Source organism: Salvia hispanica, chromosome 3 (genome assembly GCF_023119035.1).
Source record: "Salvia hispanica cultivar TCC Black 2014 chromosome 3, UniMelb_Shisp_WGS_1.0, whole genome shotgun sequence".
NCBI classification, from domain to species: domain Eukaryota; kingdom Viridiplantae; phylum Streptophyta; class Magnoliopsida; order Lamiales; family Lamiaceae; genus Salvia; species Salvia hispanica.
The window spans coordinates 16,210,388-16,236,030 of record NC_062967.1 but is presented as its reverse complement, the minus strand read 5'-3'; the positions used below and the strand labels follow the sequence as shown (position 1 = coordinate 16,236,030).

The following is a 25,643-nucleotide window of genomic DNA, read 5'->3' as shown; positions in this document are numbered from 1 at the left end:
ACTTTCTTTTATTCTAGTTTTTTTTTTAGTTTTTTTTTTCTATAAGTTTAGACTTTTCTTTTACATATATAAAGGCCTCATTTTTAAACTAAAAATACATACCTTCGAAGATTAATTATGAGTTTTTAATACACAATTGATATGTAAGATAAAATAATCAGTAGAATAAAAAAAAAAGATGAAAACTAAATGGATAGAGTAAAATAGAGAGGAAGAGAAAAAATAGTGAAAGTGGTGTTAGTGGATTGCGTGGTTCACGTCCTAAAATACAAAATTTGAACAGTTTCAATTTTAAAGGACAATTCAAAATAGACACAGGTCTTATTAAAAATCCATTCCCGATAGAAGGTAGGTAAATTGACAAATAAATAATACTATTGAAAAATAAATAATACTACTACTCCCTCCGTCCCGGCTAAGATGACACATTGCTTAGCCGGCACGTGATTTTAGGAGTTATTGGTTAAAGTGTTTAATTGAAGAGAGAAAAGGTGGGTGTAAGTATTAAACTAGAAAGATAAAGAAAGATAGATATTTTAATAGGAGTGAGAAAAAGTGATTGAGTTTATTAATTGGAGAGAGAAAGTTTCCAAAAAAAGAAATGTGTCATCTTAGTTGGGACAAACTAAAAAGGAAAACGTGTCATCTTAAGCGGGACGGATGGAGTAGTAGTCAGTACTTGTATAATTATATCATGTCAAATTATAAAAATTAAGTAGTTGGGACTGGTCGGAGCTCGGAGGTGTATGGTGCGATGTGGTGTCCATTGCAAGGCATGGGGAGAGGGTGCCAGGTGGTACTGTAAGTGCGGGATAGAGCGCGTCGACTGTAATTGCAAGAATTTTTTTAAAAAAAAAACGAATTTATATTATTAATACTTCCAAGTGCCGGAGTAATTTATTTTTAGATCTTTTTATTTAAAAATTAATTTTAAAATTAAAATTTAGAAATATTAATTATGTCATTTTAGTGTATTAATGTCATTTTTAGGAAATTAAATTTTTGGTATTTGTAATTTACAAACTCTATAAATACCAACACATTTCACTTTATATACTTTTAAGATTTTTTATGAAGTAATTTTGTTATTTATAATTAGAAAAAAAATAAGATTAAAATTATTCGAGTAGAGTTATGGATTGCAGGAGTTGTGGCTTGCTGCAAAATAATAAAGAAGTGGAAATGCATTGTGGATGGTCTTATTTCTCTTTACATTTACATTTATTTGTTCGAATATAGATGCATACTGGAGACAAAGGGAAGTCACACGAGCAAAATTGAACTTCTCGAGGATCGAACGAGATGCTGGAGAGCGAAGTTGATCACAAAGATGTTGGCAAATAAAATAAAAATGACTAAGAGTATAATAATATTTCGCATTAGTGTAAATTAAGGAGCTTACACCACTATATAAATCTCATTGATCATTTCTCCCATCGCTAATGGTTTCATGATGAAACCCTATAATTTCTATTAGGAGATGACGAGCATCTGGTGCACAAGGAATGATATGTGTTTGCAAAAAAATTATGTTTTCAAATCGCTTGAAAGAAAACCTATGCGTAATTCCATTCTTTTGTTAGTTAAAGTTTTTGAACATTTATTCACTATAACAAATGAGTTGAAAAAAAAAATATGAAGCTTGAATATTTTTTCTCAATTATTCAATAATGAAATTTCTTTGGTGGGGTTGTATGCGATAGTATGAAAGCTAAGAAATCATGATGGATATCATCATCAGCGAGTTAAGCGATATCGTCTATTCATAAAGAAAACAATGATGTTTGGTTGAAAAACATGGGCAATATATTATACATATGAAATTTTAGACTAGATCAAAATTTCCTTGTTTTTCCATCTGATATTTTTTAACTTGCAAAACATGCAAGAATTTGACCAAAGTTTGTAATTATTCTAGCAATTGACCCTAGGTTTAATTACTACTATCAATTTCCGATTTAATGCAATTTACTTTGGTTTGGAGAAACACATTTCTAAAGCTCCATCACAGCAGTCAACCGATGGCTAATTGCAGATATAAAAGGTCAACTTTAAAGTGGCAAGAATTGTTTAATGTTTCTTATTAGCTTTGGCTAATGGCAGTGTAGTTGTGAGTTCAATAATTTATTACTGATTTTCACTTAATATAATCAATATAGTATATACTACCATATGTATGTCACGAAATCGAGATGTACTTGCTCTTACTTGCATTATTAAGTCCAAACCACCAAACAAAAATGAGGGAATTGATTATTGGAAATTTGTAGCAATCAGAAAATGGAAATCACAATATTGATGGAATTTGGATTATATTCCATCACATGGTGATGATCACACCACTATTTAATTTGTGGACATTCATGCTAGCTCCTACACTTTGGGCGTTCACATGCAATAGATTTCATATTTGATATACTGGTCCTGTTTAAATTATATTTATTTTTTCATTTCGTATATTTTGTTATCTTTCATATAGTTTTTGGAATAATATATTACGGAGTAATATTTGGCCGTTGAAAGTAAGCAGCCAAGAGCTTGATTGGTTGTTCTGCAGAGCATGTGAGTGTTGAAATTAAAAGTAGCTATTGTTGCATTCATATCTTCTGACACAAATGGACCCTACTCTCATGCCAATAAATTTCATTTTTATACTATACACAATAGTTTATAAATTATGTCAAGGAATAAAAAAGATTGAGTAGGTTAGTATGAATATTAATCGACCTATATTTTTCATTTGTTTGAAATTATAATGTTTGATATTGAATTAATAGTACTCCCTCTTATGAGATTCTTTTTTTAAAGTCTAGATTAGATCCACTTTTTTTTTCAAACATGATAGTTAACTTTGACAACCAAAAATGTTGCATGGATCAATATTATAACTTTGATTTATTTTTTAGAAAGGAGCAAACTATGGTGAAATTATGTTATTCGCACTACTAGTAAACACACAAAATATTACGAGGAGACAAGAAAGATAAAAAGAAAAGGACAGAGTGGCAAAGAAAAAATGTGTTATCCCCACATCATCACATTTTCTTCAAATAAAACAAATATCACTATATTGATATTATATTGTAATGTCACAACATACAACCATAAATTGTGCCCTCACTCAATGTAAAAGAGCACCACTCACAAAGTAGATTCATATCTAAAACCCCACTTCCAACCGCACTCTCTCCTTTGGAGAGGGCTACTACATACACTTAAAAGTTAAAACACTTATGATGCTTCACACACTACACACATTAGAGGAAAAAAATAAAAATAAAAACTTCTAGAAAATCACACAAGATATTCTGATCCTTTCTCCTTCTCCATTTCGTGTTTTATTTTATCGATTCATGCTATCGTACTACAAAACCAGTACAAGCAGATCGAATAAACCACGAAATTGGTACATAATATACAATGAAGGCTTAATTGCCCGTCTAAAGATGGGCAAAGAAAGAAAAAGTTAGCCATGGGTGTTGTAACTTTTATCGGCTACCTTTTCTTTGAAGGAATAAGAATCACACACTTAATTTTAGATACTGAAATATTAAAATATGGACTTTACCTAAATTTGACATAAAAGTTAGTACGATATCAATTGTTAAAATTGAGCCGGGAGGTGTAGGTAGCCTTCGGAGCCCAGTTCCGGGGGATCACATCCCTCGCGGACAAGGATTTTCCTGAAGATAGAGTTGTGAGCTTGACAGAGAACGGCCCTTGTAGAGGGCCGGCTATGATACACCAAGTCGCACCCCAAATGTGGTGCATCTCAACCCATTGGTTCGAGTTAGCCTACATAAAACATAAAAAGATATAAAAACATAATAATATTAGGTCAATTAAGTCCCTTTTTTTCCCCTTTTTTATACTCATAAATGAAGTGTGTGTGTGTGTGAGTGATGCACTTAGGATTGAGACATGGTATAGAAGAGAAAGTGGAGGCCTTTTCGGCCAATGGCATGGGATAAAAGATAACTGGCCTAATATATAAAGGCATGTGTCAAAAAGAATAATATTCCAAAGAATAATTATGATCAACTAAAGCTAAGTGAATCTCTTTTCTAATGGAAACCAACACATTGAGTGTCAGAGGCACGTGATGTTAGAGATCTTAAGTTCAACAAATAGATCATATTTTCACATATGACATAAAATAGAATATTTCTAAAACTGCTGAAATTTTGGAATTATGCAATACAGTAAATTTTTGTTTCTTGAATTTCATGAGATGTTTCTTTAAAAGAGGAGAGGTTCTCTGCTATAGTGAGGTGTGAAAGTGGGAAACTTTGTGAAAGAAAAATCCATCTAGAGAAAAGGGAAAGTTCTTTGACTAAGGTGTGAATAATCAACCAAAAAATGAATTCATTAATTTTTGGGGTCACAGAATTTAGATTTTGCTTTTGTCATGTTAGACGATGTTATGCTCTGTTCATAATTCTCCATACCTAAATTCTATCCCCATTTTATCCTTTTTTTAGATATATTTTTCACCATATATTGCATAACTACTGATGTAGGTCTCACTATTTGTGACGCTACTTCAACTATTTTTTCTATTTCGCTTGTTTTACTAATTTTTACATTAAAATCCGCATCATCCGAAAAATTTCTACTTTTAAAGAAACAAAGAGTACAAACTAGGTAAAGTAGTAAAGTAGATAATGGTACCTCCCTAATGTGCATGGATCCAACATCACCATCTCCACCCTCAAACTCGACTAGCAAAGACAACCAATAATTGGTCGATCCTTCGTTAACGTGAAACGCAATGTTTTTTCCCGGATACTTGCACGGAGTCCTGTACATAATATTTCATTTAATTAATTCCTTAAACAAACAATTAATTATCAATTAGTAGAACCTAATCATAAAGTGACAAAACAGAACAACAAGACCGTTAAAAGAAGAGTGGATCACAGTGCAATTTTCCATAGCAGTACTACTATTAACGTCGATTAAAATAAATAAATAATAATATAAGCAAATTTAATCCGTGATTATAAACACACACATTACCTTCGGAAGATGACGGGGATCTCGCCGCGGTTGCGGAGCTTGCCGCCGTTGCCGGAGACGGCCATCCTGCCGAAGGCGGCGCCGCTGAGGTCGAAGTGCGTGCGGCCGCCGGAGCAGTATCCGCCGGGGCACTCGTCGGTGATGATGACCGTGACGGCGCGGCGCGAGCAGATCGAGCGGTCGAGGCAGCGCACCTTGTAGCAGGCGCCGCAGCCCTCGCCGCCCTTGAACAGCACGGGGCTCACCGCCCCCACCCGCGCGCGGAACGGCTTCACGTCCACCAGCGATCCGTATCCGCACGCGCCGCCGTCGCTGCCGTCGCCCTCGGGGCTCCCGTACCACGTCGCCGTCGCCGGAGTCCAACGCTGGTTCCCCGCCGCCGCCGCGCAGGCCGCCGCGGCGAGTAGGATGCAGGAAATGACGAAATTAGACGGAATGGGCATAATGTGGAGGCTAATTTCACGGCGGCGCGTGGAAATCGAGGCGGGAAAGTGGCGACAGTTTGGAAGGGAAGGCAGTGGAAGTGTAGCTTAAGACTGAGCGATTTCTGTGTGTGATCTTCTATATAAAGGGGGAATTTCGTGTGACGATATGGCCCATGGGGGTTTAGTTTAATTACGGTAGTGCCATTGGCTGATGGGGTGGGGCCCGGCGACAGTTAAGGCGTTAAATCCACTGGACAGCATCCACGTGTTGGGAGGGTAGTTTGGTCATTATGGAAAAGTTGATCCATCAACATTCTACCGTTATGTTGCATTATTTTGTTTTTATTTTTAATTTGTTTGATGTTGAACGCATGTGAGGAAGAGTTCTATCTTGAAGTTTTGAGGGGACCCAAAAAACGTGGGGTTTAATCTCGTTGTTGTTCTATTTGTATGATTTGGTAATTAATAAACTGTGTTCATTTTAGTTGAGGATGAGATGCACATATCGTCGAGGTGGTTAAGGTTCGAGTTTGAGTTCGAGGTATACTGATAAATTTATACACACAAATATTTATAAAATAGTAATCGAAATTCTAATTTATTTTTAGTTCATTAATATTTGATGAAATGTGTGATTACTTACGAAATAATGGTATTGGATATTGACTTTATAAGTAGTTAATCCTAATTTCTGTGTAATAAATTAATACTATAGAATAAACAAATCTTATCTAAATGGACCCAAAAACGGTTGGAAGAATAGAGTTGATGAATGCAACTACAAGCTCAACCCATACTTGTAAAATTGTTCTCAACGCAACTGAATTTGTTGATGTATTGGAATTTGGACACATCCATTTAAATACGCAAACTTCAAATTAGAAAAAAAAATTAATAAAAAAATAAAAAATAGTAGGGTAGCAAATTTGGAAGAAATCCTCATTTGAAGCATGTATAATTTCGTTGATGGAAGTGTGAGGTGATTAGCACTAGTTACTAGTTAGCATAACCGCACGTATAAGTGTATAATTATGGTCGTGGATGATGATGGTGGTAATGTAACAGGCTGCAGCTTAATAATTCCAAATATTTTTATAAATCAGTTTGTCGGTATGATTTTTACTTGCTTAATAATCAACAAATCTGCTTCGACTATTTTATTCAATTATTTATTGCCTCGTGATCATGCACTTCTCATGATCTATGGAATCGTCATCCATGAAATATGTAAATTTAAATATATTTGTAATGTGAATTATTGGGTTCAAACTAGAGTTTGTGCATGGACATGGGAATTTCAGTTTTCTTCTTATTTTATAATTTTATTCATTATTTGCCTTGTTTTTTCTTAATTTGACGGAGAAAACATTTAAATTTTTTTATGAAATTGATATTTTTAAATTCAATATAACAATTTCATGAAATACTTTTTTTATATAAATAAAAGGCTCAAACTAAAAGATGGTGAGCAACAGTTCAATAACAACACCCCAATAAAAATACAAACCAACTTAGACCAACGAAAAATTCAAGTATCAACATTAAACCAAAAGCAAAAACAGGCATCAATCACGCTGAAAACTCACACCACAAGCAACTAACCCACCAAGCAAGCAATGCTAACATAGCTTGATGTCAGTTCATCTTCTAACCCGACTCAACTCCTCATATATTTGCCCAGGTATAAAGAGAAACTCTGGACACCATCCTTTAGCCCACGAATCTAGCCTCCACAGTAAGAGTCTCTTCTCAGTTTCCCAACTTAGGACAATTTTCTCGAAAACAATTTTATTCCTAAGCCATCAAATGGACCACACTATCATATAAAAGGAGCACCTCAATCTTTTATCAAATTTGATGAAAGTTCCGTCCATCCAGCTGAGTAAGTTTTCATCAAATACTTATATAGGACGTTACAAAAATGATTTGGATTTAAAAATTGTATTGCGGTAAAACATTTTATGCATTGAATGTATACTAATTATAATCGATTATACTCCTTATCTAGATCTTTTCCTTTCTTTATTGTGCTCTAATACATGGCGTGATTATTCTCTTTCACGAAAGAGAGTATACATATTGTGAGAACTAAATATTGTCTCATTTAATACATTCATTAAATCGCACCACCATTCTTCTAGCATTTAATTAAATCAGCGGAAGTACATGATGCATATGCACATGCTAAAACCACAAAATAAAATATGAGTGTGAAACCGTTTTTGACTGTTTATACACATTAGTAAGTTCATCGATTTTAGTGAATAAAAATATCATAAGTAATTAATTTTATAATGTGAAGGATGACAAAAATGTTGAAAATGACACTGCATAGAGCAGCCCTACCTAACTCCGTAAGTACTGCCCACCCCTCATTTTGTTCATACCAATAATTAATATAGATAGACAAATAAATTGATAATTAGTCGCCGGTTTTGTTTCAGTTTAATTTAGCAAAATTTAAGATTTTTTTATGAATGTACCTTGGGGTTTTATGTCAAGTTACATCATTAATTGCATTTTCACCATTTTTTCTAATATTGAAAATTTCTCACAAAATTCACCATAAACCCAAAAGCCAAAATTTCTCCTTACTTCCAATGCTGTCTCAACTCATAGACCTTATTCCCATCCTGCCACATTCGTGTTGTTGTCGTTTTAATCGGAACATCCCTAACCACATTAGCACGACCGTTGTTGCCTTCAAGATGTTCTTCATTGCGTCACTGGCCCCAACTCCTCCATTTGCCCTCACTGCTCTCTCTCTCACACCCTCGAAGCCAAAAATTTCATCGTTGGAATGAAATAAATGAGCGCTTGCAAGGATATTAGAGCAAAGGTTCAGTGACAAGATAATGCTAAAGGGGTATTTACGTATCTTTGCCTCGAATTTTAGCTTATACTATATTACTGAAATAAAATTGATGACCAACTATGGAGTATTATTCTTGACTATCTATAGTTTTACTAGTCTGCACCATTGCCATATTAAAATGCCCAAATTCAAGCTCTATTATTGAATAACATATCATGATAAAATTGCTCATTCATGTGAAAGCCAACTCTTAACCCAACTGAGTAGCACTATTCTGCACTACTGCTAGATTGTGCAGTTAACTTTATAAGCTGGATTTTTCAAACACTAATACATTACTTTTAACAATAATACACATATAATATAGGTACATTCCTCTCCACTATCTATAAATCATGATTATCTTTTTATTTTTCTTGACCAAGATTGCATTATGTCTCTTGCACGATCATTAAAGAATGGATTAGTTGCGCAATCACAGCAACTGTACATAACTAATTCCATATCTTAAGGTGCATTCAGTTGTAGGTTCATTCATTTGAAGGATCGATTATGGTGAACTCGAATCCAAAATCTTTAACTTTTAATAGGAAAATAGATTTTTTTTCATTTCACTCAAGAAAATGAATCCTATATGTTACTTCAAACCCTCTCTTAGACATCAAAAAATGGACTTTTTTTTTTAATTTCGAAAAATGACCATAGAGCTAGCTATATGGACATACCCAATCAAGTGAAAAGTGGACCATTATAGGAAAAAAAATGAAACATAATCTAATGTTTTAGCTATTTCAGGTTTAGTGACTTAATATGACGTTGGGAGAGTGTCGGTACATGAATATCTATTAAATTTGCACACTTATGAAAACTAATTTATGAAAAATACTTTTCAAAGGGAAATAATAATTTTGCTAAAGACGCCAAATATAGACCTATCACTAGTGAATGGTGTGTTTTTCGATTCGACAAATATGGATATGAGAATTATTGATACAGACAGACGTATAATCTATAGAAGAGATTCTTCGTTCAATCAAATTGGGACACACGCATGCTACATACTATATTTGAATGAATTTTTTATAGTTATAATGATATTTTGTACTTGGATATATTGCGTTTGATAATACCTTATATGTCGATGAATTTTTTAGTTACCCACTATTTTAATTTGCCACACATACATCCGCAAAAAAAGTTGATACATATTGAGATTTGAAAATAGAAGGTAAACTTGTGTTGTAATAAATCTCATAAACAAAAAATCAATTAAAAAGCACTGTAATAAAGTTTCTGAAAGTGCAATCAAAAGAAGACCTTTTTATGATGCCAAGATTTGGTATTATTATGCCTAACGAGATACTGTTATATGGTAGTTAATAAAATATAAACACTTAAGGCAAAAGAAAAGTTATACTATTGTCTCCCATCTGCTAAGCACAAAAAACAAAGAAATTAATAAAGTCGTAACTTTTCTTTTTCCAACAAATAAAGTCGCAACTTTGTTACTATATCATATGTAAAGTATTGGCATGATAAAATTATAATTTTCATTTACTTTACATAAAGATACAAATGGCGTGGTCTTAGTTAGCAAAAGTATTGATATTAGTTAATTCCGTTAATCAAGGGACCAAAAAGAACAAAACTGAATTTGGAAACAATTAGCTATTTTTACTTTCCAAAAATGGGGTCAGGACCATAAGTTAATGTGGAAAATGAAATTATTTCACATTCTATTCTATAGCAACCAAATTGCATTGATTACTTATAGGTAAATTGCGCACATTCAATAATATTTTTCATTTTCATTGGATTTTTTATTGCATCTAAATACATTAATCATAATGCTTGTCTAGTAATTGCGCACAATCAATAATATTTTGCATTTTCATAGGATTTTTTATTGAATCTAAATACTACATTAATCCTAAAGCTTCTCTAGTTTTTTCACGAAAATTATTCTCCCCCGAACTGAAATTTGCATGTTTGCCGCAACTTCCAGATTGGCTAAATCGACATATAATCAGAATTGAGATGTATAAAGGCCGAAATTGAAATTCTCATAAGCCAAAACTAGAACAAAGATGATTGTTTGTATATATAAGTCAGAGATTGACACACACCCACCACATCTACTATCATTAACGAAACCACAGTTGGTTGCAGAGGGGCAGAACTGCAAAAGAGTGACGAAGCCACTGTGCCGCCTGGGCACAGCCCCAAACATATGCCTTTAATACTATATGCTATACAATAGATAAAGTTTGTAAAAAATCAAAACTTTTTTTCTCAGTTTTATTTTTTATACTTTACGTGCAAGAGTTTTGCTCCCAATGCAATTTAATTAATTTACTTATATCCGACTTTAAAACTTATTTTCTAATTTATTTGCAACTTATTTATTTAACGATAATGGACTTAGGCCATCTCCAACCATTTACACCAAATCCAAACCTATTTTTTCAGTTCTGTCACATCAAACAGTAATTCTACTCCAACCATTTACACCAAACTCAAACCCAAAAGAATATTCCATATTCACCTACTTCTTTTTACTTTTTCAATCTAACCTACATATATATTTAAATTACACATTAACCCCATAATAATTTGTTAATAATTTATATAAATTAAATATCACATTCTTTAATTTATTTTTTTATAGTATATAATATCACAAATTATACAAAAGAAATAATTAATACTAATAATTTATATAAAGTAAAATGAATGTTGCTTGACTTTTTAACTAAATAATAGATTAAAGAATAATTATACATTAAACTAAATACTACAAATACTTAACCTTAAATAAATACTCAAATATAAATCTAAAATTAAAATATATTTAAACAAATCCTGATGAAATGGAATGGTGGAATGGAATGGGATTCCTACTTCCATTCTATTCATTTGCTTGGTGTGATGGAATGAATGAGTGAATTGATGAAAATGCAAAGGAAATCTAAGGAAATTGACATTTCATTCCTATCTTCATTCCATTCCATCATACCAATCATACCCGTAGTGTTAAAATAGTTAAGTAATACTACTAAACATAACCAAATATCAATACAATTGCAATTAAATATTTTAATTTTTTACTAATTATTTGTATGAAATACCTTATATAGTTGAGGCCCACAACTGTCAAGCCCATAGAGATAAACCTTAATAAAATAATTTAATAGCTTCCATCGTCTTCTTCATAGGACTCCATGCTTCTTGTTTCCGCCATTTCCTCTTCATCAGGTCACAGGTATGTTTCTTCCCCCAATAAATACGTAAATAAGAAGGGGCGTTTTGCAATTTTTCACAAATTATGCAGTAGCTACAGTGTTACCCCATATTTGGGTACCTACTGTTCAAAAAACGCAAAAATGGGGGGTTTCAGATGCGTTTTGGTGTATGGTTGGGGCTGTTTTTAACCGGAAAAATGGGTTTTCCAGTATGATTGGAGTTGCCCTTAGATTTCTAGTTTTTGTCACGCATTCTCTATTTTTTTCTCTCCCATTATTAAACTACTCCATGTGTTTTGTAATTTTTCATTGTCCATGTTGCAGCAATTTTTGGCAATGCCGATACTAAAAAACACGTCACTGTGTTAGATGATAGTATATGAGTTGAATTCAATCATAAATGAACTAATATGACTATACGATCACTCAAGAATCTAGGTCTAATTGATTGTATATTAATGATCGTAAAAATGCTACACAACTTTAATAAGATGGGACTTTCTATTTGAGGATCATGGAGTATTGTCATTTTCTCTTTTTATCATTGTCGCGGAGTACTATATTTAAAATTCTCCCAATAATAAATGATGAATAAAGATTATAACAAGAAATGGAATGGATATTTTGCGGGGTGGTTAAGGCCTTAATTAAAGTTGGGCCCATTCAGTTTCTAATAAATATAAGCCCATATAAATCTCGATGGATCGAACCCGAATTCCAATTTGCTCAAAACAAATTCTCTCATTTCGATCCTTCCTTCTACAGTTTCTGCTTGTGTGATTTTCCAAGCTCTGCATTTCAGGTATTGTATCGTTCTCTGTGTATGGATTAATTATGAGTTATTTTTCTACCTGAATCTAGAATTTTGAGCTTTTAATACTAGGATTGTCAATGGCTTGCATCATCCGTTTAGAATTAGGCCTGTTATTGTTTCCGTCGCCATTTCTTAGATCGATCTGTTCGTTAGTTTACTGAAGCTGCTGAATTAGAATGTTTGTCTGTCCTTTTATTTTATTTTAATTTTTGGCAATTATCATAGATGCCGTTCGTGCTTGAATTCAGTTATGTGGTTTTAGGGCAAAATTGCTAATAATCGTGTTGGCTGTTTTTGGGCTCAATTGTTAGATTAAATCCTAAGCTAATTTATAGTCCCAAAATTGGCGTGAACTTTTTCAATTAATAACCTGCACTATTGACATTGTACTGAAAAAGTATGCACTGACGTTTTTGGTTCACAAAATGCTTACTTGTAGTGGCTAAATTTGTGAACAATACATCTTCTTCTCCATCTTATACGCTTTCCTAAGTTTCTTCATGATGTGCCTGCATAACTTAGTTGCTATAAGCTAGCAACTTAGCATCCCGTCCACCAAAAGTGTTAGTGGGGATATTTTTGTTACAATGTTAACAGTATTGCTGGTTATTGATATTATTAAGTTCAATCCATTTTTGAGACTACGGAAATAGGTTAGGATATAAAGAGAGTGTTACATGTCTGTTAAGTTTGCTTGTATTAAAGTGAGCATCCCATCTTTTTCATCAGAAGGCCTTTAGCATGCACTTCTTTTGGACATGTCAACTTATCTGCTATGCTCTATGGAATATGGACATATTTTTCCTGATTTTACATGTAATGATTGATAAATATGAGTCTCGACCCTTGATAACTCTCATCTCAGTCATAAAAACTGTTCTTTTATTCGATAAAAACACTATCGGGCTCTTTTTTGGGGATGAAGCCCAAGACTAGTAACTAATGTTGATGAGAGTAGGACCTCCAATACTTGTGAAATTACAAATGTGTTCTTAAATGTGGCACATACAGAGCACCCCCAAAACAGCGTTTAACAGTTCCTCTAGTGAATGATTATGGTGTCTTTGTATACAACTGAGCGAAAAACCTTGATGACAGAGAGAGAGGGGGGAGAAGAGATGGCAATCAGCGCGACTATGTTCGGGGCACTACTGGGAATGGGGACCCAGATGTACTCTAATGCTCTCCGCAAGCTTCCTTACATGCGTCGTAATCGCTCTTTCCTTTTCTTTTCTTTTTCACTGATTATTTTGTCGAATTAAACAATTCTGAATGCTCAAATGCAGATCCGTGGGAACATGTGCTGGGGATGGGTTTGGGGGCTCTATTTGTTAACCAATTGATCAAGTTCGATGCAAAGGCTCAGGAGGATCTTGACAAATTACTCATCAAGGCCAAACAAGCCAACGAACGTCGCTACTTTGGTAATATACTCACCCTCCCCATTTCTTTCCTAATTCCACCTTTGTAAATGAAATTAGTAATCGTTCCCACTGGATCCACTCCCTTTTCCTCTCCTTCTCATATATTCATATTTCATAATCTACTTTCATATGCCTTACCATGCTCATCGTTTTATACAGTTAACACTTTTCACATATTAATTGTTGATATTGTGATGATGAAACTGGAAGTATTTGAATTCATGCAAGCATGCAATCTTTTTTCTTCACAATATCTGAGAACATACTGTTGGATTTTTTTTCATGCACTGTCATTGTTTGACTTATAAACTGTTTGCTAGTGCCAAAGTTAAAGATGCTAGTTGTGCTATCAGGGATTACAACAGAAAGCTATTGAGGAATAGCTACTTGATGCGTGGATAATATTCTTGAGTGGCTAGAAGTTACTAAAAGAAAACAATAGGTAGAATAGATTTTCATCCATACATGAACTAGGATTTAAAAGAGAGCATTTTATGTTCCATGATCATTATACGAATCCACAGATTGTATGAAGTAAATCTGGAAATGAAGTTAGACATGGCATAACAAGGTTTGATTAAACAAGATACGTGTTCAGACATAGCATGATCGAAGATACGTATTCAAATATGTCTGCTTCCAGACTTGATCAAGCATGTCTTTGGGATATCAGGGTTGCATAACCTGCATTGGTACCCATTACCTGTTTCAGTTTCAATCTCTTACTTCTGCAACTCAAAGTAATGATCACAGACATAGGAATTCGATGAGGGCCAAACTGGAAGCTTAATTTTTAGTCATGCTTTATTTTTTAAAGTAATTCTAATGAAGGTTGCCAGTATTTTATTTTCTTTATCTGCTAAAATAGTTGACCCAAGGGAGATAGTCTGATGGCTAGTTCCCTGCTGTTTTATGAATACTCCATTTCTTCTCTGATGGTTTCGCTTTTTAGCAATTCTTACTTTCTATGGCTGTTTATTTTGTCTGAAACTGTCTGCTAATTTTGTTTGGATATTTACTCTGATTCGTATCCTTTCATCCTAATTTTGATTGGATATTGTGTTTGCAGATGATGATGAAGAATAAAAGATGTGGAAATGGTCAAACCTCTTTTGTATCTGAATTACATTTCTGCAAACATTTGTTAGCCTAGTTTTGTACCAGGCTTGTGTTGCCCTGTATGGGCTTGCTCCGGCTGTTTTTATGAGAATAAAAATCTTTGTGGTGTACATTTGTTTGCAACATACTACTACTATGTTTTGTTAACAAAATTTATTTGAGCATACTGTTCTAAAAGTTGTGAGAATGTGGATTTTTAATAGGAATAAATCAGAAAATGGTTAGCAAATGTGAGCCTCCAAGATCTCGTTCAGAAGCTAAGTCCCACTTGAGTAAGAATATGAGTTTCAATATTCTGACAATCTCACGCAAGTCATCCTTTCAAAAATGTCATATAAAACGTTCCGACTTTGTTGCGGTATCAACAATGTGCAAAGTAAAATCAAGACAAAAGAACAAAGAAAGAACAAGCATTACATATAATGCATTCACAATGTGAACAAATAAGCTACTAGGTTCAAAATGACGCATTAGACTGCTTAAAGAGGGCTACACCTAAACAACAGCCGGATGGCAATCAACAATACTAGGGTTCTGCTCATCATGCGGTCGATATATGTCTAACGATATCCACAGACGTAGCACTTGATATAAGTTGGAGTAAATTCGTGTATAAAGTATAGGAAAAATTTACAGTATATGCACAAATTGGTGGAGATCACGTCAACCAACTTGAAGCTCAGAAACACTATCGACTGCCAGAAACTAGTAAATTTGAGATGCAATACCATACTCCCACTGTTCGTCTGCGAGCACTTCATTTCATTTCTTTACCTGAGGGTCTGGATAGGAGAAGAATAAGTCAGCTTAAACTATTTAAGAGGCCTGAGAGATTCAAACAGAGCACATTGTTTAGGTGTTCCAGTGGGTGCAGTCAAGACAATCTTGCAAGGCAGTTGAATAATACAGTAAAGTTTCAATTTTATCTTAAACAAATATGTTCATAACTGACCCGTGTATAAAATGAGGTCATTAATTTACTATTGCCTCTAATTAACTAGCTAAATTACCAACATTTTCTTTTTAAACTCTTTCAGTATGGAAAACTTTTATTTCGATTTTGAGTTATAATAAGTCGTAGACTTATCAAATCTCTCTCACGATCATTGATTTACCAAATGGCCCAGTGATTGTTATGCCATTTCTAAGTTTTTCTAATGGATGCAAATATGTAGCATGCCTATGGTTCTATATCATCCCCACTACTGAAATTCTTCGATCCAAATGCAGCAATATTATTACTTTGCAAAACTAGATGTTAACTTAAACTATGAAAAGAGGAAGTCAAGCCAATAAGAATGGGTTCAGAAATTTACATTCCAGTCATGCAAGTGTTATGAAACCTTCTTAATTATAAGTGCATGTACCTTACTGTTGATCCTAGCACTCCAAGAATCACTTTTCACACCGTATGCCGATTCACTACCATTAGCATATGATTGTGGAGGGACATAATTCTTCAGCAGGGGCACCCTATCAGGTAGATACTCATCATCACTTTCATAGTATTTCTCAGAATGTGGACCTAAAGCTTTGAGTACCATAGCCAACAACATGCTTAGTCCCTGCATGCAGAGATCATGACATTAATAAGAAAGGCTAACAAAGATCAAGTGGAATAGGATGTTTTACATATAGTCATATAGTAATAATAAAATTACACAACGGGTGTGACTTGGAAGGCATATTACCATAACCTCTCATTAATCTTTATATTCATATTTTGAGGATTATGTTTTTCATTTCAAAGAATACAAACAAGCGCACACATTTGGAGAGCGCGAGAGCAAGGGAGATTGTGCAGGAGAAGTAAGAAGTTGACCTGCACAGCAACCATCGACAAGCCAATCCATTTGCAAATGTCATAATTGTCCTTGATAAAGTCCTTCAACCTATCGAGATTTCCAGTTGCATCTGCTGGGAAGTCCTGAAAAACATTCAAGTTAGAATTAAACCATTTCTAATATTCATGCAGTGTCTGGCCATATTAAAAGAAGCATTATTAGAGCAAAATACCTCTTGCCAGTCGTGGTTTAAGAATACATCTGTAGTAACTGCAGCTTCCAGCATAAATATCATGAAGACAAAAGCCATGTACTATGCTGGTTAAGGTCAACATAGAAATTTGATGCATGCACTTGACTAAAAAAACATGCATTCTCAGACCTAAAGGAACATACAATGCTTCAGGGGAGAAGGCGGAGATATGCAACTGAAGCAACTATTCTACAATCTAGATATTCTTCTGAAACAATCACAGACTGCCCAACTTGAAAAGGTTGCTCATGTTACACAAGAATAAGCATTACCTAGGATCGCAAGAGCATTTAATTAAGTTAAATGCTTCTAAGAGATCTTTGTTCTGTGTATTTCATTGAAAGCAGAAGAGAATTCATTTGCTCAAAAATCTTCAACTAACCTTCAATCTACACAAAATAGTTCATCTGATCTAGCAGCTGAATCACAGATACTGCATCATGATTCATCTAAAGGGCTTATTTCCTAAGAAGCAGGGGCTAAAGAACCAAACATTTTTAAAGAACAACCAGCAACTTGCTCAAGTTGTAAGCATATGAAATCTAATTTTGTGTCATGCTAACCACCTTGAACCAAACTATCTCAACACAGATCATCCTTTACTAGAAAAGGCAACTCTTGTTTGCATAAACGAGAACACAATTGCACCAAAGAGATGATCTGAGAAAGATTACAAAGTGCTCACAGTTTCCGCTTCAAGATAAATTGGAAGGAGTGGATTATGAGTCCATCAATGATCATAGTCTGTTGCCGGATAAGTGAAAAAATAATGCAACCAAACAAACCCCAACGAAAGGATACAATGTACAAGCAGCAGCCATTGGCAGTCTCAGCAGCAATGTGACCGGAGCATGTGATGACGCACAAACTAACACCAAGCCCCAAAATAGTGTATATAAACCTGTATTGCAGCTCCCAATCAATAAAAACAACTAAAGAAATAGCCAATTACTTCAAACACACGCAGCAAAAACGCATAAAACCCCACTCCTCCCACAGCACTCCTATAATTGCCCCCATAAATAGATCCAACGTTTGAATTTGTGATTCAAACAGCTGAAATTAGTAATTACTCCAAAATCCATCTCTATGAAACACACTTACCACGGGACAGGGAAGTTCATAGATTCGTCGGTGTGGAGCCAGACTCTAAACATCCAGAGCGAGTAGATGATCAAGGCGATTCCGGCCATTCCGAGGAGCGAATTGAACAGCTTCAGAAGAGATTGAACGCAGCTGCGCGCCATTCGACCCATTTTTGAAATTTGGTTTTGAACGAAAGCGTTCAAATTGAGCACAGCTCCCGGAGAATTGATCGGCGGTGTAAAAAATTGGGGAGCGGGAGCCTCGGCGGCGAAGGGGAACCCTAACTTGGAGAAGATCAAAGTGAGGGTTAGCGTAGAATAGATGGATGGAAATGAAGAAACAGAGGTATAAAAGAGAAAGACTAGATATCCCTTTCACAGCTCAATATAGTCTTGCGGTTTTCACGGTGCTCCACTTTTATCAGATATACTATACCTTCTAGTAGTAATTACTAATATGAAAAATGATCACAAGGTTGCTGTGGTGTAGTGGTTATCACGTTAGTCTTACACACTAAAGGTCCCCAGTTCGATCCTGGGCAGCAACAATGTTTTTGTTATGGAAGATATTTTTGGAAATTTCAATTAAGTAGTACCAAATATGTGATTATTTTTTCTTCCTTTCTTATTTCTTTTTTAGTTTCTTCTTCATTCTTTTTTCTTTATTTTATTCTTTTTTTATTGTTTTATCTTTCTTTCTTCTCTCTTTTTTTCTCCTTAGTTTATATTTCTTCTTCTTTCTTTTTTTCTTTTATCTTCTTTTTCTTCTTTCCTTTTAGTATTTTATACATACATCAATTGCATTTATAATATAAATTAAGAACAAAATGTCTAATTAAATTTATTATTTAAAATAATTAAATTAATTGAATATTTTTTATTAAATTATTTTATACTCATTTTAAGATTGAAACACATAACTAAAAATGTTCAACTCTTTGTATCATTATGAATACAATTCACAATTATTATTTCATAGTATTATGTGATTCTTAATTTATATAATTATACTGTAATTATTTATTAATTACTAGTACTAGCTTTTAGTATTATAACAATAATATTTTTATAATAATTAAATATAAATATAACTATAATTATAATTAACTATATTTGAATAATATTAAAAATAAATTAATTATTAATTTATAACATCAAAATAATAATATTAATATTGATTAATAATAATAGTATAAAGAGTGAGGAGAATGAGAGAAGATATTACAATATCACTTTTGGTACTAATTTTATGTATACCTATAATATCTTTTATGACATAAATGAGAAAATGTATCTGTTTAGAGGACATTTTGGGAAGAAAATTGCATCAAGTACCAAAAATGTGATTTATAGGTACTAAAAGCGATATAAAATATAGATCAGATACCATTTACGTGCGAAAGTGAAAGATCAGATACCATTTATGTAGTTCACTTTTTTTTAAGTATGTTTAAAAGTTGCAATCAGAGTGAAATAGTATCAGAGTTCATTCTATAGAGGTAACTTTTTTTTTTTTTTTTAAGTTATTCAACTTTTTTCATTATATAGGATGCGGGATCAAGTATAGTACTATGATCAGACTTAATTGTAACCACTATTTTGTCCAATTTTGTAATGAAAACATTTGATTTTGTGAAAAATGAATGATCCGATGAACTATTTGAAAATTCAAAATTCAAACTGTGAAATTTGACCCAGTCCAATCCAAAAAATCTGAAATCTTATATAAACATATAAAATTTAGAAATTTAAAAACAAAAATCCAAAAAACTTAAAATCCAACACCAAAATCAACACAAAGGATTTTATATTTGTAAGGTTAATAATTATAGTAGCATATATTTTTATTATTTGTACATAATATATTCAGATTTTATAACATCTGATTCGATCCAAACATTCAAAAAATTTACAAAATCTCGATCTAATTCGAACCAAAAATTCAAAAATTTGTACCAAGTTTAAAGATATTTTCTCATCCCTATTTTTATTTTGTTTTACGATATGTAATCTTACACGCGTATTATAAGTTCATTCTTTCAATGAGCAATTAATATATTTACTTGCATGGTGCAATTTAACCAAGTACTCCCTCCGTCTCAACTAAGATGATAAATAGTACTCCTAGTATTAGTGTATCCCAAATAAAATTGTACATTTCTATTTTTTGAAAATTTTCCTCTTCAAGTATTATACTCAACTACATTTTATCTGTTCAATTAATTTTTTTTTCTTCATTTAATACTCATGTCTACCTTTTATCTCTCCAATTAAATATATTAACAAACAATTCCTAAATTCCCGCATCAATTAAGAAATGCGTCATCTTAGTTGGTTTGGAGTGAGTAGTTATGCTCCAACATTGTTCATTTTAAAAAATTTTATGCTTAAATTTTTATATTATGCTACTAGTATGATGGGAGGATATATTACGGCCAATTCTCAGTCGCTTCTTGCCCTTTCGCCTTCTCTAAGATAACCTCGCCTCTATTTTGGGAACCTCGTTATAGATATTCACCGTCAATAATTGGCAAGGGCTCTCAGACACCGTTAAAAGATACAAGGACACAATATCTACGTGCACCTCTCATTATGAAATTGAAATTAGTTAAAATTGAAAGTAAATTTATAATGGAAAAAAAAAGTGAAATGAGATTGTATTTATATGGTTTTAAATTCATAATAAAAATTAATTATATTTTTAGAGGAAGAAATTTAAGTTATAACCTAACATAGCGTGTTTAAAATAAAGAGAAAAAATTAATTATGTAAATACAACTACTATATACCATAGTATATAAAACAATAATTAGTAGAGTATATTGATTTATGAGGTTATATAATATTTTTAGTATAATTGATAATTTTAAAATATAACATGACAAAAAATTATAATTATATGATCGTGTTATAAGTTGTTATTGATTTCAACTTTAGTATGGTATAATAGATAAATATTTAAAAAAGATAAAACTTAATCTTAAATTAAAAAAATAATTTAAAATAAATTAATGAAAACATAAATTGAAAAAATGAATGAATTATAAAAGAAATGTGAAAATCGAATTAGAGAAATGAAATTAATAAAACGACTACAATTAAATAGAAAAGATAATAGTGTAAAGTTATTGGAGCCTTAAATGAGATATTTGAATTATTAATAGCCATAATATCTAAATTTATTAAAATGTCATTTTATGGTCAACCATAGTGTGACTGTAACTTTATTCTTGATGGACTATTTATTAGCACTAAAAATACTTGCAAGTATACAAGGTAGATCTAGTGTAGCTAAAGGTCAGTATCAGAATATCGAACACAGGGAATAAGATTACAACTGTCTGTCATATACTACTATTTAGAGACACAAGATTTTCGGGTTGATTAATTAAACTAGATAGAAAGAAATAAATAAATAACAGAAAACATAAAAATATAAATAACAAATAATACAAAGCAGACTAAGGAATGTAGAATTTTAGAATTTTAGGAACCACAATCAAAAGGTAATATCCAAAGTACTTCCTTGAATTACGGTCTCCAGAGTTACTAAGCTATCACAGATGTAAAACTGTATCTTCTCCCGAAGCATACAATTTGTAGATTGCTACCTAGAACCGAAGTGTCCTTCCTATAACTAAGGCAACAACTTCTAAAAGCTCCTAAGATAAATTGGCTTCATTCAAAGGCTCAAATCTCTCGATTATATTGACAAAGACGTCAATTTCTCCTCTTTCAAATTAGACTACTCACTTCTCAGTTCTTGTAGTAAAATCCACATGCATTCATAAGATGTCAATCAAACAAATGTATAAGCACAAGAGAAATTGAAATAACTACAAGAGCTAACAAGGAAAAACAATTGAATAAATAACTTATAATCATAGCATGTTACCAAAAATTCTACAAAAGATGTTTAATACTTATAGACAAGTAAAACAACAAAAAGTACTAGACATGAAGAAAAACAAAACAAAATTCAAAGTTGAATGATGCAATTTTCAGTCTTCTCTTGCTTGGATCAGCAGAGCTCCTCTCCAATGGAAGAATTATATGTGGAATATGGGATGAAAGAAGTATAGAGATGGAGAGAATTAGAGGATCTAAGATGAATATCACTGAATTAGGGTATGAGGTATATATAGGCATGAAAATAATTTATAATTGGTAAAAAGTACCCTTCAAGTAATGGAAAAGATGTAAATTCGAAATCCTCAATTAATAGCAGAGATTTGACAACAATTTCTTTCCTTCCTTAATTTCCGCCTAATTTCGACTGCACTGCGCAACGTTCGTAAAATGACCATAACTTTATCCACAGAACTCCGATTTAGATGTTCAAGATACCCACACGAAGCTCTTTCGAAGACGAAGAGAATGGTATGTATTAAGCACTGATTGGACTTCAAATCAGTTGGCATATGGCCTCGAAGCCTCGAACAGAGGCTATTACACCTTGGCCATTTTCGCACCTTTTTTCAATCTTTTTCTATCATTTATCAATAAACATGTCAAAATACTAAAATATACTAATATATGCAATTTAAGAACATAATTTGCAAGATTGACGTTTAAAACAAACCAAATCTAGGCCTTAAAAACATGCAAATCCCATGTTTATCAATCCTCACAAATATTATATCTTTGGTCATTGTTAATTGAGTCACTTTTTTATTTTTGGCAAAATAATTCTTCCTTCATTTTCTTAAAAATAAAAATTCTTTCTTTTTTGGTATGTTGCATAAAAACATAATCTTTTTATTTAAGGAATTTTTTTTTTTGACACCAAATGTAAGATATTATTCAACCAAATTCATAAGGATTTCATCGTGAATAAAAATAAGAATGCAATTCAACCAAAACTTTCTCTCAGCTATAGAACCAGATGCCCGAGCAAGTGTGTAGGCAACTTGATTCGCTGATCGCTTTACGAACCTCATAGAGGATCCAGAGACCTCTTTCAAAAGCTGACAACTTCTACTACTGCCCAAAAGATAGATTCATCATTCCGTAAACTTGTCACTGCGAGTACTACCGTTTGGGCATCCATCTCAATCTCAATCTCATTCTTTCTCTTTAACGAGTTGAGACACATTTACTACTAATTCATTTTCTTTTTATCGTACATTACTAATTTTGTTTTTAGAGAAAGGAGGGGGTACTCCGTCTTAGTACTACTAAATCTCTTATTTAAAATTTTTGTGTTTGAAAAGAAGTGAGTCGATTAGTATGAAATGAAATGGATTATTAAATTTAAGAGTGAATTACGTAAACGGTACCTGATCTTTCACTTTCGCACGCAAATGGCACCTGATCTTTGTTTTATCTCGTTTTTGGTACTTTGTCACTAAAATACCCTTAATAAATATATGAATGACCTCCAGGTCCCATGGGGTAAATCTGGAAATCCAATTAAAGTGATATTGCAACCACGTCACCATCTCTCGCCTCCTGACACTTCCTCTTTTTCATTACATCACTCATCTCTCTCTTCACTATTGTTTTCTTCCTCATTTCTGCCGCACGAGTTTGACGATTTGAGTGAACGAAGGGATCGGGAGGACTCTCAAGGGGAGAGATCTCAGCAGGGGCAGAAATGCGATTTGGCAGAACAATGGTTTCGAGGATTGATTCAATTTTTTTTAAAATTTTTCGATTTTATTTTCTATTTGTCCTTTTACTTTTTATATTCCGAAAAATGTCTCATTTTGAGTTGACGGAGGCGAGGCCATGGGAGGATTGTAGTTCTAACACTTTGACAATGAAGGAAAGGAAAAAAAAATGATTTTTGAGTTTAGAATGAAGGTTTTGGACAAAATAGTGGGACAGATGCAAGCTGAAAAATGAGTACGAATTTTGGAAAAATATTTCAACTAATATGGAAACTTTATTATAATGGGAAAATATTTTAACTCTACTTTGACCTATAACTTGCATTAACTATTTTCAAGCCATGTCAAAGTAATTCAAACTTTTAATTAATCTCTAATTATCTTAAATTTTAATAAAAGGTTTTAATCAAAATAATTCAAACTTTTAATTGATCTCTAATTATCTTAAATTTTAATAATTAATCTTGTGACATTAATTATCTCAAATTCAGTTCTCTCTCTACAAATTAATATTCACGATTGATGGTACACGGTATATGCATATATAATATATACATATATTTGCAATCAAATCAACCTAAGTCTAAAAAGTGTCATCTTGTGCATTTCCATAATACCCTGGACGGCCAAATTTGACTCTAGGGGGTATTTTTGGGCGAAAATTAGTACTCCCTCCGTCCCGGCTAAAATGACACATTGCTTAGTCGGCACGGGGTTTTAGAAGTTATTGGTTAAAGTGTTTAATTGGAGAGAGAGAAGGTGAGTGTAAGTATTAAAGTAGAGAGATAAAGAAAGATGAATATTTTAATAGGAGTGAGAAAAAGTGGTTGAGTGTATTAATTGGAGAGAGAAAGTTACCAAAAAAGGAAATGTGTCATCTTAGTTGGGACAAACTAAAAAGGAAAACATGTCATCTTAAGCGGGACGGAGGGAGTACTAGGTACCAAAAATGTGATTTGTAAGTACCATAAACGATATAAAACAAAGATCAGATAGTATTTTTGTGCGAAAGTGAAAGATTAGGTACCGTTTATGTAGTTCACTCTAAATTTAATTAGTTTTTGTTTTATAAATTGCTATACAAATATATTCGTTACTAATGTTCTAAATTTCAAGCATGAGTAATCGGATAAATTAATTTATGAAGCGAGGACACATTAATTGAAGACCCCGATCCCTGTCACTTTAAAACCTAATCTCCACCGTCGATACGACCTTCACAACGGTCTAGATCACTCAAAACTGATGACGCGGATCGCAATCGTAGCCGCAGTTAAGCAATCCAAATCCAACGGGCGTAGATCACCCATGACATCTATTTAAAACATCGCCAATTTCAACTCAGCCACCACTATCTCCACCTCGCCTACCAAATTGCAATTCCAAATCTAATTCGCATCCGAAAATGTCTGGGCGAGGCAAGGGCGGCAAGGGTTTGGGGAAGGGCGGAGCGAAGCGCCACCGCAAGGTCCTCCGCGATAACATCCAGGGCATCACGAAGCCGGCCATCCGCCGTCTCGCTCGCCGTGGCGGCGTCAAGCGTATCAGCGGCCTGATCTACGAGGAGACTCGCGGAGTGCTGAAGATCTTCCTCGAGAACGTCATCCGCGATGCCGTTACCTACACTGAGCACGCTCGCCGCAAGACGGTGACGGCGATGGACGTCGTCTATGCTCTCAAGAGGCAGGGACGCACTCTGTACGGATTCGGCGGTTGATGGTGTGGCTAGGGTTAGGGATTTGTGTAAATTTGTTGTAGTTTCGTAAGTGATTTCGGATTTGAATCTATGAATTATGAAATTCGATGTATGGAATTTGGTGTTTGTTCAATGGAATGGTACTTGTTATCTTAAATTAAGCTGCTCATTCATTTAATCTTTAGTGTTTTAGCATTATAACCTGCAATTCATTGTCACCAAACTATAATCTGTTCACTCTGATAACAGATTAAATCGGAAATGTGGTTCAATTGCAAACTTGCTTTATCGAATAATTTTCTGTATTTATCAGATTCAACAATGTATGAGCTTACAGCTGTTGGTATTGAAGCTT

The 25,643-nt window shown here is 33.3% G+C and overlaps 4 protein-coding genes and 1 non-coding gene across 5 annotated transcripts; 3 read left to right on the top strand and 2 right to left on the bottom strand.

Moving 5' to 3' along the window:
• Positions 1 to 3,051: 3,051 nt before the first annotated feature.
• Positions 3,052 to 5,543, bottom strand: LOC125210373 (expansin-B3-like). Its single transcript, XM_048109930.1, has 3 exons — positions 5,020 to 5,543; positions 4,672 to 4,801; positions 3,052 to 3,795 (listed from the first exon to the last, which is right to left on the bottom strand). The coding sequence occupies exons 1-3, from the start codon at positions 5,460 to 5,462 to the stop codon at positions 3,598 to 3,600; spliced, it is 771 nt and encodes a 256-aa protein (XP_047965887.1). The 5' UTR covers positions 5,463 to 5,543; the 3' UTR covers positions 3,052 to 3,597.
• Positions 5,544 to 12,189: 6,646 nt separating this feature from the next.
• Positions 12,190 to 15,022, top strand: LOC125214014. The gene is made up of 4 exons (XM_048114845.1): positions 12,190 to 12,303; positions 13,414 to 13,524; positions 13,602 to 13,739; positions 14,809 to 15,022. Exons 2-4 carry the CDS (start codon positions 13,434 to 13,436, stop codon positions 14,823 to 14,825), a joined length of 246 nt encoding a protein of 81 aa, XP_047970802.1. The 5' UTR covers positions 12,190 to 12,303; positions 13,414 to 13,433; the 3' UTR covers positions 14,826 to 15,022.
• Positions 15,023 to 15,256: 234 nt separating this feature from the next.
• LOC125214013 (tetraspanin-19-like) lies at positions 15,257 to 18,345 on the bottom strand. Its single transcript, XM_048114844.1, has 6 exons — positions 18,000 to 18,345; positions 17,697 to 17,796; positions 16,875 to 16,955; positions 16,681 to 16,785; positions 16,226 to 16,423; positions 15,257 to 15,640 (listed from the first exon to the last, which is right to left on the bottom strand). Exons 1-6 carry the CDS (start codon positions 18,149 to 18,151, stop codon positions 15,629 to 15,631), a joined length of 648 nt encoding a protein of 215 aa, XP_047970801.1. The 5' UTR covers positions 18,152 to 18,345; the 3' UTR covers positions 15,257 to 15,628.
• A 110-nt stretch (positions 18,346 to 18,455) lies between these two features.
• TRNAV-UAC lies at positions 18,456 to 18,528 on the top strand. The gene has a single exon. It is a non-coding gene; the product is annotated as a tRNA-Val (tRNA).
• A 6,405-nt stretch (positions 18,529 to 24,933) lies between these two features.
• On the top strand, positions 24,934 to 25,445 carry LOC125214880 (histone H4). Its single transcript, XM_048116086.1, has one exon. It carries the CDS (start codon positions 24,998 to 25,000, stop codon positions 25,307 to 25,309), a length of 312 nt encoding a protein of 103 aa, XP_047972043.1. The 5' UTR covers positions 24,934 to 24,997; the 3' UTR covers positions 25,310 to 25,445.
• Positions 25,446 to 25,643: the final 198 nt, after the last annotated feature.